This window comes from Salvelinus namaycush, unplaced genomic scaffold (genome assembly GCF_016432855.1).
Source record: "Salvelinus namaycush isolate Seneca unplaced genomic scaffold, SaNama_1.0 Scaffold274, whole genome shotgun sequence".
NCBI lineage: Eukaryota > Metazoa > Chordata > Actinopteri > Salmoniformes > Salmonidae > Salvelinus > Salvelinus namaycush.
In genome coordinates, this window is record NW_024059608.1 from 72,501 (window position 1) to 92,386 (window position 19,886).

The 19,886-nt window shown below is 46.5% G+C and overlaps 2 protein-coding genes across 3 annotated transcripts in view; one reads left to right on the plus strand and one right to left on the minus strand.

Moving 5' to 3' along the window:
• The window catches only part of LOC120039471 (lysosome-associated membrane glycoprotein 1-like), a 13,941-nt gene extending 9,601 nt beyond the window's left edge, over positions 1-4,340 (plus strand). The window contains exons 6-9 of the mRNA XM_038984862.1: positions 1-25; positions 265-331; positions 656-823; positions 3,106-4,340. The exon at positions 1-25 is cut by the window's left edge and continues 101 nt beyond it. Of these exons, the coding sequence (XP_038840790.1) occupies positions 1-25; positions 265-331; positions 656-823; positions 3,106-3,245 (400 nt within the window). The 3' untranslated portion in view covers positions 3,246-4,340. The remainder of the gene's footprint in view (positions 26-264; positions 332-655; positions 824-3,105) is intronic.
• A 290-nt stretch (positions 4,341-4,630) lies between these two features.
• Positions 4,631-15,572, minus strand: LOC120039485 (growth hormone-regulated TBC protein 1-A-like). 2 transcript variants are annotated; one of them, XM_038984895.1, is made up of 8 exons: positions 14,739-15,572; positions 13,223-13,374; positions 12,219-12,386; positions 11,319-11,443; positions 8,768-8,864; positions 7,954-8,126; positions 5,805-5,990; positions 4,631-5,503 (listed from the first exon to the last, which is right to left on the minus strand). In XM_038984895.1, the coding sequence occupies exons 1-8, from the start codon at positions 14,849-14,851 to the stop codon at positions 5,411-5,413; spliced, it is 1,107 nt and encodes a 368-aa protein (XP_038840823.1). In that variant the 5' UTR covers positions 14,852-15,572; the 3' UTR covers positions 4,631-5,410. The 2 variants fall into 2 exon arrangements, with proteins under 2 accessions (XP_038840823.1, XP_038840824.1); XM_038984896.1 differs by having other exon boundaries at positions 13,223-13,406; positions 14,739-14,854.
• Between the last annotated feature and the right edge of the window lie 4,314 nt (positions 15,573-19,886).

A 19,886-nucleotide genomic window follows, 5' to 3' on the forward strand; every position in this document is an offset into this window, starting at 1 on the left:
CAACCTCAGCTTCCTGTTTACTCTGGTGACATCATCACTCTACCGTTTACCTGTCTGTCAGTCTTTTACACTTTTGTCTGTCTGTCTGTCTGTCTGCCTCCCTGCCTGTCTGGTTATCAGTCTGTCTGTTTACCTATTTGTCTGTCTCCGTCTGTTTACCTGTCTGCCTGTCTGTCGGTCTCTTTACCTGTCTGCCTGACTGGTTATCAGTCTGTCTGTCAATTCTCTCTCCTCTGTGACTGATGTTCTTTCTTGTCTTTACAGAACACCACGTCTAACAGGTACCACCTGACTGGTCTGTCTGTGGTAGCAGCTTGGTCTGATATGACAGGTTAGTGTTTCCTCTGTTATCAATAGTGTCCATATAGACCTAACAGTAACAGTATGTTACACTGATGATCGGTCTCTTCAGGACTGAGATTATATATACTACCCCTCACCTTTACCACTTCTCTCTCTCTCTCTCTGTCTCTCTCTCTGTCTCTCTCTCTGTCTCTCTCTCTGTCTCTCTCTCTGTCTCTCTCTCTCTGTCTATCTCTCTGCTGGAGATTTACTGTTCCATAACAATGTCTGGATCTCTGTTCACCTCTACCTCTCTACACTTTCTCTCTCTCCCTCCGTCCTGTCTCTCCCTCCGTCCTGTCTCTCCCTCCAGCCCCGTTCAACACCAGTAACAGTAGTCTGGACTACCTGCGTGGCTCCCTGGGGCGTAGCTACATGTGTATTTCAGAACAGACTCTGGCTGTAGACCAGAACTTCTCCCTTAACACCTTCCAGCTGCAGGTCCAGCCCTTCGGCATCACCAGAGGACAGTTCACACAAGGTACTGGACACGATCTAATCTAGTGTTCTCTCTCTCTACCCTTTCATATGATCTATCCATCTCTCCTCTCTCTCTCTCTACCCTTTCATATGATCTATCCATCTCTCCTCTCTCTCTCTACCCTTTCATATGATCTATACATCTCTCCTCTCTCTCTCTACCCTTTCATATGATCTATACATCTCTCCTCTCTCTCTACCCTTTCATATGATCTATACATCTCTCCTCTCTCTCTCTACCCTTTCATATGATCTATACATCTCTCCTCTCTCTCTCTACCCTTTCATATGATCTATCCATCTCTCCTCTCTCTCTCTCTACCCTTTCATATGATCTATACATCTCTCCTCTCTCTCTCTCTACCCTTTCATATGATCTATACATCTCTCCTCTCTCTCTCTCTACCCTTTCATATGATCTATACATCTCTCCTCTCTCTCTCTCTCTCTACCCTTTCATATGATCTTTTCATCTCTCCTCTCTCTCTCTCTCTCTCTACCCTTTCATATGATCTTTTCATCTCTCCTCTCTCTCTCTCTCTCTCTACCCTTTCATATGAAAGGGTAGAGAGAGAGAGAGAGAGAGAGGAGAGATGTATAGATCATATGAAAGGGTAGAGAGAGAGAGAGAGAGGAGAGATGTATAGATCATATGAAAGGGGAGAGAGAGAGAGAGGAGAGATGTATAGATCATATGAAAGGGTAGAGAGAGAGAGAGAGAGGAGAGATGTATAGATCATATGAAAGGGTAGAGAGAGAGAGAGGAGAGATGTATAGATCATATGAAAGGGTAGAGAGAGAGAGAGGAGAGATGTATAGATCATATGAAAGGGTAGAGAGAGAGAGGAGAGATGGATAGATCATATGAAAGGGGAGAGAGAGAGAGGAGAGATGTATAGATCATATGAAAGGGTAGAGAGAGAGGAGAGATGTATAGATCATATGAAAGGGTAGAGAGAGAGAGAGAGAGAGGAGAGATGTATAGATCATATGAAAGGGTAGAGAGAGAGAGAGAGAGAGAGGAGAGATGTATAGATCATATGAAAGGGTAGAGAGAGAGAGAGAGAGGAGAGATGAAAAGATCATATGATCTATACATCTCTCCTCTCTCTCTCTCTCTCTCTCTACCCTTTCATATGATCTATACATCTCTCCTCTCTCTCTCTCTACCCTTTCATATGATCTATACATCTCTCCTCTCTCTCTCTCTCTCTCTCTCTCTACCCTTTCATATGATCTATACATCTCTCCTCTCTCTCTCTCTCTCTCTCTCTCTACCCTTTCATATGATCTCTCCATCTCTCCTCTCTCTCTCTCTCTCTCTCTCTACCCTTTCATATGATCTCTCCTCTCTCTCTCTCTCTCTCTCTACCCTTTCATATGATCTATACATCTCTCCTCTCTCTCTCTCTCTCTCTACCCTTTCATATGATCTATACATCTCTCCTCTCTCTCTCTCTCTCTCTACCCTTTCATATGATCTATACATCTCTCCTCTCTCTCTCTCTACCCTTTCATATGATCTATACATCTCTCCTCTCTCTCTCTCTCTCTCTCTCTACCCTTTCATATGATCTCTCCATCTCTCCTCTCTCTCTCTCTCTCTCTACCCTTTCATATGATCTCTCCATCTCTCCTCTCTCTCTCTACCCTTTCATATGATCTCTCCTCTCTCTCTCTCTCTCTCTCTCTCTACCCTTTCATATGATCTATACATCTCTCCTCTCTCTCTCTCTCTCTCTCTCTCTCTACCCTTTCATATGATCTATACATCTCTCCTCTCTCTCTCTCTCTCTCTCTCTACCCTTTCATATGATCTATACATCTCTTCTCTCTCTCTCTCTCTCTACCCTTTCATATGATCTATACATCTCTCCTCTCTCTCTCTCTCTCTACCCTTTCATATGATCTATACATCTCTTCTCTCTCTCTCTCTCTCTCTCTACCCTTTCATATGATCTATACATCTCTCCTCTCTCTCTCTCTCTCTCTCTACCCTTTCATATGATCTATACATCTCTCCTCTCTCTCTCTCTCTACCCTTTCATATGATCTATACATCTCTCCTCTCTCTCTCTCTCTACCCTTTCATATGATCTATACATCTCTCCTCTCTCTACACTTTGTCATTGTGTTCTATGGTTGTCCTTGATTAGAAGTTCTCTATTTGTATCAATGACCTTTACATAATTTTTTCTGTTTGTGTTTCTCTCTCCCTCCACATCCCTCCTCTCCCTCCACATCCCTCCTCTCCCTCCACATCCCTCCTCTCCCTCCCTCTAGCGGATGAGTGCCAGTTGGATCAGGACAACATGTTGATTCCCATCGTCGTGGGAGCCGCTCTGGCCGGCCTGGTTCTCATCGTTCTCATCGCTTACCTCATCGGCAGGAAGAAGAGCCATGCTGGATACCAGACTATCTGAGAACACTGACACACAACCTGTGTGTATCAAACGCCACCCTATTCCCTATGTAGTGCACTACTTTTGACCAGAGGTCTATGGGGTAGTGCACTACTTTTGACCAGAGGTCTATGTGGATTCTGGTCAAACTTAGTGCACAATATAGGGAGTCTTTTCAGACAAGACTGCAGAGAGACGGACGCTCCAACTGGACCATGTACAAACCAAGCCCTCTCTGCTGTGTGTGTGTGTGTGTGTGTGTGTGTGTGTGTGTGTGTGTGTGTGTGTGTGTGTGTGTGTGTGTGTGTGTGTGTGTGTGTGTGTGTGTGTGTGTGTGTGTGTGTGTGTGTGTGTGTGTGTGTGTGTGTGTGTGTGTGTCCTCTATATATTGTTATTCACAGCAGCTCATCCTCTGCTACCTACTAACAGACTACTGCCTGGTCAAACCTACCATCCCCCTCGTCTCTAGCCCATCTCTACTGCAGCTGGCTCAGTATACCTTTTTAGTTCTGATATCATTTCATGTTTGACTTGGGTGGATTCTCGCTTTAATAGGAATTGAAAGATTTTTTTTTTTTTTTTGCAGTTTTTGTGTAAATTTAAACTGATATTAAATGATATAGTATTCAACTCTTATGGAAGAGTGGGTCTTTCCTAGAACCACGTTTTGTGATGGACTCAACAAGCTTCCCTTCCTTCCTCATCTCCTTTCCTTCAGGACCACCATCTTTTCTATGACATCACCTAGGGAGGTCCGAAGACTCCTGTGGGGGAAAAAAAGGGAAACTTGAATGTCGAACAACTCCTCTGGTCAGAAATACTGACCGGATTATCTTGTAGGTCACAAGAACATTTGACAGGCCTTGTGGTGGTGGTGGGAGTTGTGTTTACTGCATTTCAAAACAAAGGCTTGTGGACGACGTTAGACTGAGGAACAAGGTTAAGGTTGTTACATGATGGATGTGTTGAACTGGTGTGAAATATAGTTCAACTCCTCCCATGAGATTGTGTTGATATCGATTGTAGCTAGTTAATCTTTTTATTTTTGTAGAGAATGCTTTGATCATTTTTCTATTATGCATCTTGCTAAGGTCAATAAAAGACATTTGAAACTTTCTTCTGCTTCCTGAGTTGAGAATAGATGGGGTTTGTAGTTCCCAGCACTAGAGATTACAGGGACTACAAAAGTATCAGAAAGAACAGACGGGGGGGGTCATGTCACATGATTGTGAAGGAGGAAAGAGTCAGTAGTTTATTTAATAGTGTCTGGTGTACAAAGAATCAGGCTCGTTTCTAGTGCACTACAACGGACACTCGTTCATCTACGACAACGGACCATATGCTTCAAGTCTACTTCCCAACGTCATCAGTGATCTCATCACTCAGGAGAAAAGTGCAGAGTCATAGAATCCAAATCTTGTTCTTAAATAAATGTTTATTCCAGTTAAGATGAGCTTCAGTCAGCAACATGAATCTCACACGAGTTACATCTCAATTGGCACCCTATTCCCTATATATAGTGCACTACTTTTGTAGGACAAAATGGGATCCTCAGTTAGCAGAGTTAAGACATTACACTCCATCTATCTAGCTACATGTGTACATTCAGGTCTACATGAACCAATACGTCCAGGGCTGGTTAACACCAATGCTGGACTAAACCTCATGTTGGATTCCTGCATCTGTGCAGCCGCCATTTGATGAATGACACCCAGCGACGTCACTCATTAGTTCGACATCAGTCTGGTAACCTCACCGAGTCCACTGCTGTCCGCGCGTCTCGGCCAATCACCTTATTACCAAACCACACCACATTTGAGCGTATTCCATGTTTTCAAGTCCATTCACTAAATATATTTATTTCATGTGACTTTCATACAGTAATGATAATAGTGTAATAGCCAGAAGGTTTCAATGGCGTCTTTGTTGTTAATTATTGTGATGGGCTCATGTTTAACCAGTACAGCATACCCCCACAGGATAGTTACTAATTAATTTGTCGGTACTCGTAACACCTTCTTTTCACCCCTAGTAGTCTACATACATGGTAGTCATGCTAAAGAGTACAAAACAGTCTAGGGTACTGTCCCAACAGTGAGGGATAGGATCCGAGGAGACCATTAAGGAGTGTTGGGACCCAGCCCGGAATGTGCAGTGTGTTTGATTGACAGGTCAGGAGGATGGGGTCAGGACTCCTCAGCGATGATGCGTGCTCGACACGTCTCCCGGAGCTTGGTGATTGTTGCCATGGAGAGGCTTCCGGGTTCCGTGAAGATTTTCTAGGAAAGCGGAAAGACAAAGGATTACAGAGGGATGAACAGAGATCATTATGGTGTACACACACACAGTCTTGTACAGCTAACCTTGTGGGGACACACAATTTAGTCCCACTCAAAATCCTATTTTCCCTAACTGTAACCCGTACTCTTACACAAATATCTAATTCTAACCTTAACCCTAAACCCCCTAGAAATAGCATTTCACCTCGTGGGGACCAACAAAATGTCCACTTTTTGTTTCTTTGCTAGTAGTTAAAACACATCCACACACACGTTCATTTCAGTGTGTGTGTGTGTATACCTGCATGAAGGTGTGGCAGTCCTCTACATAGGGGCCTCTGGTCATGTGTTTGAAGCTGTCACAGACGTCAGGCAGGGAACCGGCCTGTTGGACCTCAGCCTGCTGGTTCCTTATCAACGTCAGAGCCACACGGAACAGTATCTTAGAACCCTCGTAGAACAGACAGTCCCAGATACGCAGAACCGTCTAAGGACGAGAACCAAGGAGAGAGACGAGAGTCAGGTTTAATGGGCCGCAGGACAGTCAGGCTTAATGGGCCGCAGGACAGTCAGGCTTAATGGGCAGCAGGACAGTCAGGCTTAATGGGCCGCAGGACAGTCAGGCTTAATGGGCCGCAGGACAGTCAGGCTTAATGGGCCGCAGGACAGTCAGGCTTAATGGGCCGCAGGACAGTCAGGCTTAATGGGCCGCAGGACAGTCAGGTTTAATGGGCCGCAGGACAGTCAGGTTTAATGGGCAGCAGGACAGTCAGGCTTAATGGGCAGCAGGACAGTCAGGCTTAATGGGCCGCAGGACAGTCAGGCTTAATGGGCCGCAGGACAGTCAGGCTTAATGGGCCGCAGGACAGTCAGGCTTAATGGGCAGCAGGACAGTCAGGCTTAATGGGCAGCAGGACAGTCAGGCTTAATGGGCAGCAGGACAGTCAGGCTTAATGGGCAGCAGGACAGTCAGGCTTAATGGGCAGCAGGACAGTCAGGCTTAATGGGCAGCAGGACAGTCAGGCTTAATGGGCCGCAGGACAGTCAGGCTTAATGGGCCGCAGGACAGTCAGGCTTAATGGGCCGCAGGACAGTCAGGCTTAATGGGCAGCAGGACAGTCAGGCTTAATGGGCAGCAGGACAGTCAGGCTTAATGGGCAGCAGGACAGTCAGGCTTAATGGGCCGCAGGACAGTCGGGCTTAATGGGCCGCAGGACAGTCAGGCTTAATGGGCAGCAGGACAGTCAGGCTTAATGGGCAGCAGGACAGTCAGGCTTAATGGGCCGCAGGACAGTCAGGCTTAATGGGCAGCAGGACAGTCAGGCTTAATGGGCCGCAGGACAGTCAGGCTTAATGGGCCGCAGGACAGTCAGGCTTAATGGGCAGCAGGACAGTCAGGCTTAATGGGCAGCAGGACAGTCAGGTTTAATGTTGTGGGGCTGAGTACCCATTCTGCCCTGTAAACCTGATTCAGTCCTGTTGTGGGGCTGAGTTCCCATTCTGCCCTGTAAACCTGATTCAGTCCTGTTGTGGGGCTGAGTTCCCATTCTGCCCTGTAAACCTGATTCAGTCCTGTTGTGGGGCTGAGTTCCCATTCTGCCCTGTAAACCTGATTCAATCCTGTTGTGGGGCTGAGTTCCCATTCTGCCCTGTAAACCTGATTCAGTCCTGTTGTGGGGCTGAGTTCCCATTCTGCCCTGTAAACCTGATTCAGTCCTGTTGTGGGGCTGAGTTCCCATTCTGCCCTGTAAACCTGATTCAGTCCTGTTGTGGGGCTGAGTTCCCATTCTGCCCTGTAAACCTGATTCAGTCCTGTTGTGGGGCTGAGTTCCCATTCTGCCCTGTAAACCTGATTCAATCCTGTTGTGGGGCTGAGTTCCCATTCTGCCCTGTAAACCTGATTCAGTCCTGTTGTGGGGCTGAGTTCCCATTCTGCCCTGTAAACCTGATTCAGTCCTGTTGTGGGGCTGAGTTCCCATTCTGCCCTGTAAACCTGATTCAATCCTGTTGTGGGGCTGAGTACCCATTCTGCCCTATAAACCTGATTCAGTCCTGTTGTGGGGCTGAGTTCCCATTCTGCCCTGTAAACCTGATTCAGTCCTGTTGTGGGGCTGAGTTCCCATTCTGCCCTGTAAACCTGGTTCAGTCCTGTTGTGGGGCTGAGTTCCCATTCTGCCCTGTAAACCTGATTCAGTCCTGTTGTGGGGCCGTGCCCCATTCTGCCCTATAAACCTGATTCAGTCCTGTGGTGGGGCTGAGTCTCTGATAAAGCTCAGCACTGATAAAACATGAATAGCCCTTCTACAACAGATCACTGACCCAAACCTGACTGGGTGTTTACATGTTCAATAGTTACATCAACTTAGTATTAGTACTCAAACAACAACAAAGATTTGGCCAAAGTTCTCTCCTTGCTTTTCAACCCCCTAGTCCCCCGTCCCCCCCCTCACCTCTACAGGCAGGACGTCTATGTAGAGACAGATGAACCACCTGGAGACCACCAGGGTCCACATGACGTTGTGTTGCCCCATGGCCTGCCACACAACTGGGGCTTTGGTCCTCACAAGCTCCCCTAAAACCTCCTGGTCCATCTTCAGACCCAGCATGGCCGGGGAGTAGTAGTCTGGACAGGAGACAGACAACTTAGTATCAACACTCCCTTTCATTACACTGTTGGTTTTTTACTGTCGTCAAGGGACAGTACACACACACCTCAAAGATATGAGCCCTGAACACAGTGACGAATGTGATCTCAGATCAAATCCACCTGTTTGTCAGAGTGGAGCCTGACTATGCCAGAACAGGAAGTGAGGTAGGTCTCCCGGGTGGTGCAGTGGTCTAGGGGCACTGCATCGCAGTGCTAGCTGCGCCACCAGAGTCTCTGGGTTCGCGCCCAGGCTCTGTCGCAGCCGGCCGCAACCGGGAGGTCCGTGGGGCGACGCACAATTGGCATAGCGTCGTCCGGGTTAGGGAGGGTTTGGCCGGTAGGGATATCCTTGTCTCAGTATGTAAAAAAAAAAAAATTTAATAAAATGTATGCACTCTACTGTAAGTCGCTCTGGATAAGAGAGTCTGCTAAATGACTAAAATGTAAATGTAAATGTAGTGAGCTGGGGCGTGATGTAATTTCCTGTGTGACATCATAGGATTACCCCCTCCCTCCCCTCCGTGTGACATGGGTCTTAAGGAGGCTCAAGACCATGTGACCTCCGCTGGGTTATACATAGACCCACGGCAGGGAGAGAGCTGCTGTACCTCACACACCTGGTAGTATCCTGCCTAGTAGAGCGTCCATCAGCCAGAATGATTTCTCCTCATCTTTAGTGATGATGATGAGGTACCCAGCGATGAAGTTCATGCCCTGAAAACAAGACAGTTATTAGATACATATGAATATTACATTTCAGCCACAATAAATTGCTAATAGTTTTGCAACAGTGTTTTCAAGATGTTGTTGTCTGTAGGTTGTAGACATCCTCTCCTTGACAGCTTAGTGAGGGGCACAACCCATTCTAATACTACAGCCCTCTCTCTCTCCCTTTGCCTGGCCAATACATTCTAATTCAACAGCCCTCTCTCTCTCCCTTTGCCTGGCCAACCCATTCTAATTCAACAGCCCTCTCTCTCCCTCTCCCTTTGCCTGGCCAACCCATTCTAATTCAACAGCCCTCTCTCTCTCTCTCCCTTTGCCTGGCCAATACATTCTAATTCAACAGCCCTCTCTCTCCCTCTCCCTTTGCCTGGCCAACCCATTCTAATTCAACAGCCCTCTCTCTCTCCCTCTCCCTTTGCCTGGCCAACCCATTCTAATTCAACAGCCCTCTCTCTCCCTCTCCCTTTGCCTGGCCAATACATTCTAATTCAACAGCCCTCTCTCTCTCTCTCTCTCTCTCTCCCTTTGCCTGGCCAATACATTCTAATTCAACAGCCCTCTCTCTCCCTCTCCCTTTGCCTGGCCAATACATTCTAATTCAACAGCCCTCTCTCTCTCTCTCTCTCTCCCTTTGCCTGGCCAATACATTCTAATTCAACAGCACTCTCTCTCTCTCCCTCTCCCTTTGCCTGGCCAACCCATTCTAATTCAACAGCCCTCTCTCTCCCTCTCCCTTTGCCTGGCCAATACATTCTAATTCAACAGCCCTCTCTCTCTCTCTCTCTCCCTTTGCCTGGCCAACCCATTCTAATTCAACAGCCCTCTCTCTCTCTCCCTCTCCCTTTGCCTGGCCAATACATTCTAATTCAACAGCCCTCTCTCTCCCTCTCCCTTTGCCTGGCCAATACATTCTAATTCAACAGCCCTCTCTCTCCCTCTCCCTTTGCCTGACCGATACATTCTAATTCAACAGCCCTCTCTCCCTTTGCCTGCTAATACAGCCTGTTGCTAAGAGGGAGAGAGAACAGGTCTGTGTTCTGGTGAATGAGTTCAAAGAGAGGGAGAGATGAAAAGGTGGACAGAGATACACTAAGCGTCCCAAATGGCACCCTATTCCCTATATAGTGCACTACTTTTGACCAGGACCCATGGTAAAAATACATAGTCTCTAGTAAGTAACTATTGGAAATGATGTGATTAAATGTGTCTTTGATAGTCAAAAAGACAGACTAATAAACAGAAAAGCTGACAATACGAGAGGCAGACAGAGAGGACTGACTGTACACACACCAAACCTTCAGCCATAATGCTGCTTCTTTGCATTGCAAAATACTGAAAATCTCCCTATCAAATCACACACAACCACACAGTAGCCTTGTCTATTCGACATGCCATTCCAACTATAGAATTCCCATTTAGGAACAAAAGCTGATTGAACGATCGAGGAAGGGTTGAGATTCCTGAAAAGGCTAGCAGGTAATGCCTGGACCAGCCACAGGGGGCACTGTGAACACGGTGCAGTAGCAGTGAGGGCTGAGAAACAATGGAACAGTGTTTCCCAACTCCAGTCTTCCAGGACCCCCTGATCCAACTCAATCAGGTGTGCTGGTCCGGGGCTACAACAATAAGGTGTACTGTTGGGGGTACTGGAGTTGGGAACCATTGGAGTAGAGTACTGGAGGACTGGAGTTGGGAACCACTGGAGTAGAGTACTGGAGGACTGGAGTTGGGAACCACTGGAGTAGAGGACTGGAGTTGGGAACCACTGGAGTAGAGGACTGGAGTTGGGAACCACTGGCGTAGAGGACTGGAGTTGGGAACCACTGGAGTAGAGGACTGGAGTTGGGAACCACTGTAATAGAGTACTGGAGGACTGGAGTTGGGAACCACTGGAGTGGAGGACTGGAGTTGGGAACCACTGGAGTAGAGGACTGGAGTTGGGAACCACTGGAGTAGAGGACTGGAGTTGGGAACCACTGGAGTAGAGGACTGGAGTTGGGAACCACTGGAGTAGAGGACTGGAGTTGGGAACCACTGGAGTAGAGGACTGGAGGACTGGAGTTGGGAACCACTGGAGTAGAGGACTGGAGTTGGGAACCACTGGAGTAGAGCGGTAAAAGGTGACTGAGCCTATAAAGTGGAATCTGAGGCTGCCTGTGGGCTCTGGTCTAAAGTAGTGCACTATATAGGGTATAGGGCCCTGGTCTAAAGTAGTGCACTATATAAGGGATAGGGCCCTGGTCTAAAGTAGTGCACTATATAGGGGATAGGGCCCTGGTCTAAAGTAGTGCACTATATAGGGGATAGGGCCCTGGTCTAAAGTAGTGCACTATATAGGGGATAGGGCCCTGGTCTAAAGTAGTGCACTATATAGGGGAATAGGGTGCCATTTGGGATGCAGATGCAGCCAAAGAACCGGCAGGTGTAACAGGGTAAACGTACTTGACAGTAGCCCACAGCTGGGTTGTGGTGTCCGTACGCTAGCAGCACGTTGTACAGGGTTTTCTGGAGACATGGGTTCGACGTCTTGCGGAACTGGACGTTGTCAGGAAATGTTCTGTTCAGGTCTGCCAGGGAGGGAGGGATGGAGGTGGTTAATCACTACTAAATCACCACCAAAATTAACCTGCTGCCAACTCCACAAACATCCCGAACCCTTTCAGCTATTTGTCAAAGCCGAGTACATACAGAGAGAAATATCTCAGAGCTCAAGCTCCCGTGTTCAGGTAGATATCAGCTAACCCACGATGATCTATATCAGCTAACCCACGATGAGGTATATCAGCTAACCCACGATGATCTATATCAGCTAACCCACGATGAGGTATATCAGCTAACCCACGATGAGGTATATCAGCTAACCCACGATGAGGTATATCAGCTAACCCACGATGAGGTATATCAGCTAACCCACGATGAGGTATATCAGCTAACCCACGATGAGGTATATCAGCTAACCCACGATGAGGTATATCAGCTAACCCACGATGAGGTATATCAGCTAACCCACGATGAGGTATATCAGCTAACCCACGATGAGGTATATCAGCTAACCCACGATGAGGTATATCAGCTAACCCACGATGATCTATATCAGCTAACCCACGATGATCTATATCAGCTAACCCACGATGATCTATATCAGCTAACCCACGATGATCTATATCAGCTAACCCACGATGAGGTATATCAGCTAACCCACGATGATCTATATCAGCTAACCCACGATGATCTATATCAGCTAACCCACGATGATCTATATCAGCTAACCCACGATGATCTATATCAGCTAACCCACGATGATCTATATCAGCTAACCCATGATGATCTATATTAGCTAACCTGTGCGTATGGAGTCCACCAGCTTGGGGTCGTGCTGTTGCTTCGTAGTGTCCAGTAGAGAGTGATAGTAGCCTGGGTTCTTCTCCAGGTGCTCCTGGGCCCCGCTGGCTGACATCCAGATCAACCCTCGGTGCTCGTTGGGCACGCCCTTACGCACATACCGCTTCACTGTGGGAGTGCTTCATGAGTCAGTTATGCAACTTAAGTCTCTTTTTCACTCTCTCACACACACACACACACACACCCTAGAAGCAGCATGAACAAAAACACTGATTTGACATGAACACCTGCCAAACGTATAAGCTGGAAGTGGAAGCCTAAGTATTGTCCATTTGTTTACTCCAATTGGGGGGAGGGGTGGTAGGGTTAAGGGAAAATAATAAAAACATTTTCTTTTTTTAAATAACATATTTACAAATCAAAAATAATAAAATACAATACCAGTCAAAAGTTTGGACACACCTACTCATTCCAGGGTTTCTATTTATTTGTTTTACATTGTAGAATAATAGTGAAGACATCAAAACTATGAAATAACACATATGGAATCATGTCGTAACCCAAAGAAAGTGTCAAACAAATCAAAATATATTTTATATTTGAGATTCTTCAAAGTAGAAAAGTTGAATCTTTGCCTTGAGAACAGCATTGCACACTCTTGGCATTCTCTCAACCAGCCTGGTTAGAGAAGACAATGATTCTACTAGTCAAGACTCAATCTCACAGGCACAAACATGACTCGAGTTGGGCTACCACGGTAACCGTGAACATTTTTGTCTAATCTGTGATATTTTGGCTAAAAGACTTGGGATACAAAAACTCTAATTAAACAAAATACCACATTACTTCTTAGATGTATTGTTTTAGAAACATTACAATGCATGCTCATCTGTTTTTTTGTGTTTTGTTGGTGTCATTTTAGACGATTTTTTATTTATTGTCGCTGGTAAAAAAATATCTAAAAAGTTTATTTTATGCTCTGGCTCCGATGAAGTCCCACTCACCCTTGATGCTCTTCTCCAGCCGTCCCCGGCCCTGCAACAGCTTGGACCACCTGATGGACCTCCTGGTGAGCACGGCCAGGTACTCTGACATCAACTCCTCATACGACTCATAGTCAAAGTCCTCCAACCGCTCAAAGCCATACGGGTCCACACTGAAACAGAGTCACAGCCATACGGGTCCACACTGAAACAGAGTCACAGCCATACGGAGTCCACACTGAATCAGAGTCACAGCCATACGGAGTCCACACTGAAACAGTCACAGCCATACGGAGTCCACACTGAAACAGAGTCACAGCCATACGGGGTCCACACTGAAACAGAGTCACAGCCATACGGAGTCTAGCTAGCAGGAGTCAGAAACTAAGTCAATCTAAAGGGGATAGTGAGCGACGAGCGTAGTGAGACTGGTGAGTAGTAGTAGCATGTTTGGCAATCTGTTGTTTGCTATGGAATCCGGACAGACTGGTCCTTTATAAGACCAGACACATTCTCCATTCAGCAGGATTGTTTTTTCCAGAGGACTAGATTTAATAAGAGCTTAGAGCAATGACATCATGTGGATTAGTGACCTAATGGTATTTTCCCACTTGTAGCTGGGTGAATACTGAAAGGTGGTTGAGTAAGACCACACTATGGAAAGGAGGAGATGAAAGGAAGGAGGAGGAGAGGAAGAATGAGGAAAGGAGGAGAGGAAAAATGAGCCCTGAGAGACAACCAAGGTTATTATAGTAAACTAAATCATGAAAAAAAGTTTGACAAACTAAAAAACGATTATATTTTACTTCAAAACAAACGAGTATAAATAAAAAAATATATTTTTTAAATCATGATGTGTGTTAACTAATAGAAATAAAAACGAATATAAAAACACTAAACTATAATAACCTTGGGGGCCACAATGTGTACCCTATCACGTAGAACGATACAACCTAAAGAAAACTTCAGTGAACTTCAACAAAGCGTTGCACTGAGAAGAAGTAAGTAGCCTAGGCCTAATGTTTTGGTTGGGAACTTTCCTAGCCTGCAATGTTCATCGATTTCACTGTGTTTCAATTTTCACAACAGCGGAGGACTCCTGTGCATAGCACAACACGTGTGACTAGCTACTAAAACGTGTGTAATCTCGATGGTGGGGGACGGGGTGTCGGGTGGAGGTTGTGAGGCAGTTTGGAATAGTGCACATGCCATTACGAAGGACTGAGTCCAACGGTCCTCGCATTCTCAACACATCCACTTAGCTTGCTAACTACTGTATGAGGTAGCTTTGCAAAACACAAGTACAACCAACACCTGCCATGGTTTGTCGTTAGCCAGATTGACTAGCTAGCGTTGGCCATTTTTTTTTTACATAACTCTCCCTAAAAGTTGTTTTAACTTTTGTGTAACGCTAAGAACATTTAATTGCCAGGTGTATGGTGGTAGGGACGGGGGAAAAAATATGCGAAGCTTCGTAGCCAGCAACGTTAGTTTGTTAAATTGGCATGTAACTTTTGCTGGCTATAAGAGTGGCTACCTGTGCACTCTCTCTTTGGCGCTGCTGCCACTGGGAGGAGAGTTGATAGTTGAGTTCGGGCTCCGAAGTTGCGGCGAGCGAGCCCTGTTCGCTTTGTTGTTTTTCTTTTCCATGAGTGAACCCAAATATATTCCAAATATGCCGTGGAAATATGGCCTAAACGTTTGGTTAATTGCAGTAGGCTATTCTGTAGTCCAAAAGTTGAAACGATATCGCTGTTCTCTCCATGAAGCGAGTCCCACAACTGCAAATCCCAGGCGTGGACTCGGATGCCGATCAGGGACAGTCGAAGAGTCACTCGATGTCCCAGACAGTCAAACAACGGGGAGTTGTATTGACCGACCCGAGGCACAAGCTAATTTAGCTGGAAGATGAGAGTAAAGTGTCTCGATCTTTCATCCTATCTGGAAGAGAGAAACCCGTTTATGCACCTGGATGTTTTACTTTGGTGGCTGGAACTGGAGAACAATCGCAACCTGGTAACAACAATGTTAAACGCGATCGGCTGACTCCACAGCGTCTCGAAACATGGTCCATCATTAATAAATATATTGAAATGTCTATGAATCCGCCGGGTGGTTTCTTTCCATGTTTTCCAAGGTAGAACGCCTGACTGTGCGTGAGCTCCGCTTAGCCTCGGGGCACATGTCAATCAAGCATGAGCGGGAAATAGAACCGCCCTCTCATAAATATTCTAGGTACGCAACTCCAAAACGATCCGCGATGAAATAATTAACCTATTCAATTATATATAATCACATCTAATTTTCTTAAATTAATCTTCGTAATATACTTGGTTTACAAAATGTCCACAATGCCACGTCATGATAACGGAATGGGGAAACCCTTCTGATGATTACCTTTAGCCACTCCCCCTGACAGGTGATTTTTACAGTCGATGACGTCATGCATCACACATGCCATGACAAAATCCTTGTTAAAAAATCAATGTTAAATTTCTAAAATTAATATTTGAAGTAGCGACATCTTCAAATTAATATTAATCTAAGGACTTTAAGGACATATCCTCATACCCATTTCTTTCCAGAAACGAATGTGTGTCTTTGTGTGTGTATGCATGTGTGTTTGAGTTTAACCCATCAATAAAAGTGCACATCGACCATTTCTTAGCATAAAATAGTGTGTTTAGGGCTGTTTTTCCAACCGTCAGTAAAAGGCGACTGGTGTGAATAGTATGAGATAAGTGGGTTATTTCCCCAGGTTATAGTCCATGTCTGTAGCCAAAACACTGGCAGTGAGGGCACATTTACCGTATGGTGGTAGTAGAACATCTAGCTGGCACAAAAACAACCTGTGTGGGTGTATCTGGAACCTTGGAACATTCCAGAAGAAAATTAACCTTCTGGTGTCAACATTTGAACAAAGATTCTCTTGTAAACTTCATTGATACATGTAGTGGCCAAATATGTCCCTGATCTCTGAGATTATTCTAATGATATTAAATGAAATGTATGGTGCCTTAGTTCCGGTTTACTTGTGATAACGACAATAGTCACGAGCCTTAGGGAGAGTATAGATACGCCAAGGTCAGTAGAGATAACTCAAACAGGCTAATGAATGAGAGGTTGATTAGAAGGGAACAGTAAAACTGTTTCAGATTGATCACAACAACAACAATACAATAACTACAAGATAAGGGATTGAGCTTCTTTAATCTGATAAAGAGCAGAGGTTCATTTGACTCGGTTGTCATAGCTACAGTTTAAGTCCTGATATTATTGCTTCACATTGTTTTCCACGAAAATCCCATTCTAAAGATTAGGCTTAGTCAATGTTTAACACCGCTGTTCTGTTTGTCTTTCCACTGTTACAGTACGGACGACACACACACACGCACACACACACTACTCTACTTAGAGCATTACACAGCTTCTGAGTAATCACCACATGTAGAGCGTAGGCTGCTTCCTGCAACACCACAGCTTTCAGAGGACAGCAACACATGGGATAGCTAGCATGACCTTGAAGGTGTGTTGTGTTTCACTGTGAGGAGAGAGAAAGTTCAGAAAGCTTTTATCTTTCACAGACGGACGCATCACTGAAGTCAGAGTGAGTGAACGAGTGACTTAGAAATTAAAGGTATCTGTGAATCGGATGATTTTGGGTTTATAAATCAGTTTCGCTGAAGGGTCGCCGTAGTTTAACGTCCTGTACTTTGGTCTCTCCTGCTTTTCTGTCTGTAGTCTTTCTGGCTCTGCACCACTTGAACCACTCATAGTGATGACATCATCTTTGTGTGACATCTCAGTGCTACCCTGCCCCTCCCCCTCCTGACATGTCACCTCCCCACTTTGCAGTGCCATGGGGACATTTACTTCCTGTTTGGCTTCATGTGGGAGGGGCTCCTGGTTGGACGTTGTGGGCGCTGATGGCAGGAAGCAAAGGTCAAGATCAAGGGTTGTGGGGACAGAGGTCATGACATCAGGGGTCGTAGATTCAGAAGGTGGGGGTGAGAGGCTGGTGTTATGGGCCTGGCCCAGTTCCGATGGTTCTGATTCTGAGCCGTGGGCCCCCCTAGGGATGGGGTATCTGGGCTGGCCTCTCTGGGTGGACCGGGGTTGGGGTGGATCCATATACTGTTTTCTCCAGGGGTAGGAGAGATGTGAGCCTTCCAGGGTCCTGGTTTTGGACCCTAACCCTGAGTATTTCTGTGCTGGTGGATCCACAGAGGAAGCTAGGGCCCACACAGGAGGACAAGGGAGCAGCGTTGCCAGGTACCCAGACTGCAAGGCCTCTACCTCAGGCATCTCTACCTGGGGTGCTGGGGGAGACCACTGGACCACTGCAGCAGAGCAGAGCAGCTCTACCTGCACATAGCTGAGCTCCTGTACCTTTAATTCCTGATCTGAAACCTGTGCCTTGACCTCCTGACCTGTAACCTGTGCCTTGAACTCCTGACCTGTAACCTGTGCCTTGAACTCCTGACCTGTAACCTGTGCCTTGACCTCCTGACCTGAAACTTGATTATCCTGATGTGAAGCCTGTACCACCACTTCCTGACCCACTGAAGCCTTAACTTCAATGTTTTCACTCTGAACCTTTAGCTCCTTGTCAACCTCTGAACCATGGCCTTCTAGTCTTTGACCTGAGCTAACAATCTGTTCTTGGTTCGTATCCTGAATCTCTACCTGTTGGTTCGTACCAAGAGTCTCTACCTGTTGGTTCATACCCTGAATCTCTACCTGTTGGTTCATACCCAGAGTCTCTACCTGTTGGTTCGTACCTAGAGTCTCTACCTGTTGGTTCATACCCAGAGTCTCTACCTGTTGGTTCATACCCAGAGTCTCTACCTGTTGGTTCATACCTAGAGTCTCTACCTGTTGGTTCATACCCAGAGTCTCTACCTGTTGGTTCATACCCAGAGTCTCTACCTGTTGGTTCATACCCAGAGTCTCTACCTGTTGGTTAGCGCCCCAAACTTCTACCTCCTTAATTGAATCCTGAATCTGACCTTCAGCTTCTTGATCTGAACCCGGACCCCTTATCTGCTTATTGACTACAGAGTGACCTTTCACCTTCTGATTCCAGTTCCTCCCTTTTCTGTGTTGAGGTGAATCCTTCAGAGCAGCTACTGTCTTCTCTGACCCTCTATCTCCTCCCTGCACTCCAGAGGGGTTCTCTTTCCTCTGCTGTCCCCAGCCTTTACTCTTAACCTGCTGCTTCACTGAACTCTGACCTTTGACGGGTTGACCTGGTTGACCTAAGCACTGTTGTCCCTCTTCTTCCTGACGACTCACTAATTCTTTGACACGAACACCGGTCCCTTTGACTTTACCAGGTGAGCTGGTACCAGGAGAAGAGCTTTTCTTCAGGCAACTCACGTCACTTCCCCGTTGCACCGTCGCCATGGTTTCAAACTTGTCCATTATGGCAGACAGTAGCTGCCCCTTGCCGATCGGTCGGGGTCTTTTCGACGCTCCTCCCCCCTGTGTGGCCCCTCCCCTCTCCTTCTGCGTTGCTGCGGCAAACCTGGCCAGCACATCCTTAACAGTGTTCCCCTTTCTCACTCCACGTCCTGTTTTGGGAATGCAGCCCTCAACCTGTCCACTAGGGGTCTCTCTGATCCCACAGCCTCCCCCTCTACCCTCTCTGGAGGACAGTGCCAGGGCCCCCACCTCCCGGCGGTGAGTGAGCGGAGGGTTGGGGGTGTTCCTCAGGAACTTGGCCTGGAGAAGCTGGAAAGAGGTGAGGCGCCTTGAGACGTCGCCCCCTGCTGGTCGACCTCCACACCTGCTGAACTGGGGCACCTCCAACCCCACACTGACCTCCGGCCCTAACCTCTCAGGGGGCCTCGCGGTGGGGCTCCGGCTGGGCAGGTCCTGGGTTAAGTAGTGGAGCAGGCTCTCCAGAACCCCTCTGAGCTCCGGGCGGGTCGTCCGGTCCCAAACCAGTTTCTTCAGGGCGCTGGTGTCCACAATGAGGCCTGATGGCCCTGCATTCACTGCTCTCTCTGCTCTGTAGGGAAACAGAAGGGCCTAGCTTTGTTCTCAGGACAGAACCGGGACCATAGAAATAGAATCTAGATTCTATTTCTATGACGGAAACATCCTGTGATAGGGCTGACTAACCTCGACCATCTCTGTACTACTATAACCTCTACCATCTCTGTACTACTATAACCTCTACCATCTCTGTACTACTATAACCTCTACCATCTCTGTACTACTATAACCTCTACCATCTCTGTACTATAACCTCTATCATCTCTGTACTATAACCTCTACCATCTCTGTACTATAACCTCTACCATCTCTATACTACTATAACCTCTACCATCTCTGTACTACTATAACCTCTACCATCTCTGTACTACTATAACCTCTATCATCTCTGTACTATAACCTCTACCACCTCTGTACTACTATAACATCTACCATCTCTGTACTACTATAACCTCTACCATCTCTGCACTACTATAACCTCTACCATCTATGTACTACTATAACCTCTACCATCTCTGTACTATAACCTCTACCACCTCTGTACTACTATAACCTCTACCATCTCTGTACTACTATAACCTCTACCATCTCTGTACTACTATAACCTCTACCATCTCTGTACTATAACCTCTACCATCTCTGTACTATAACCTCTACCACCTCTGTACTACTATAACCTCTACCA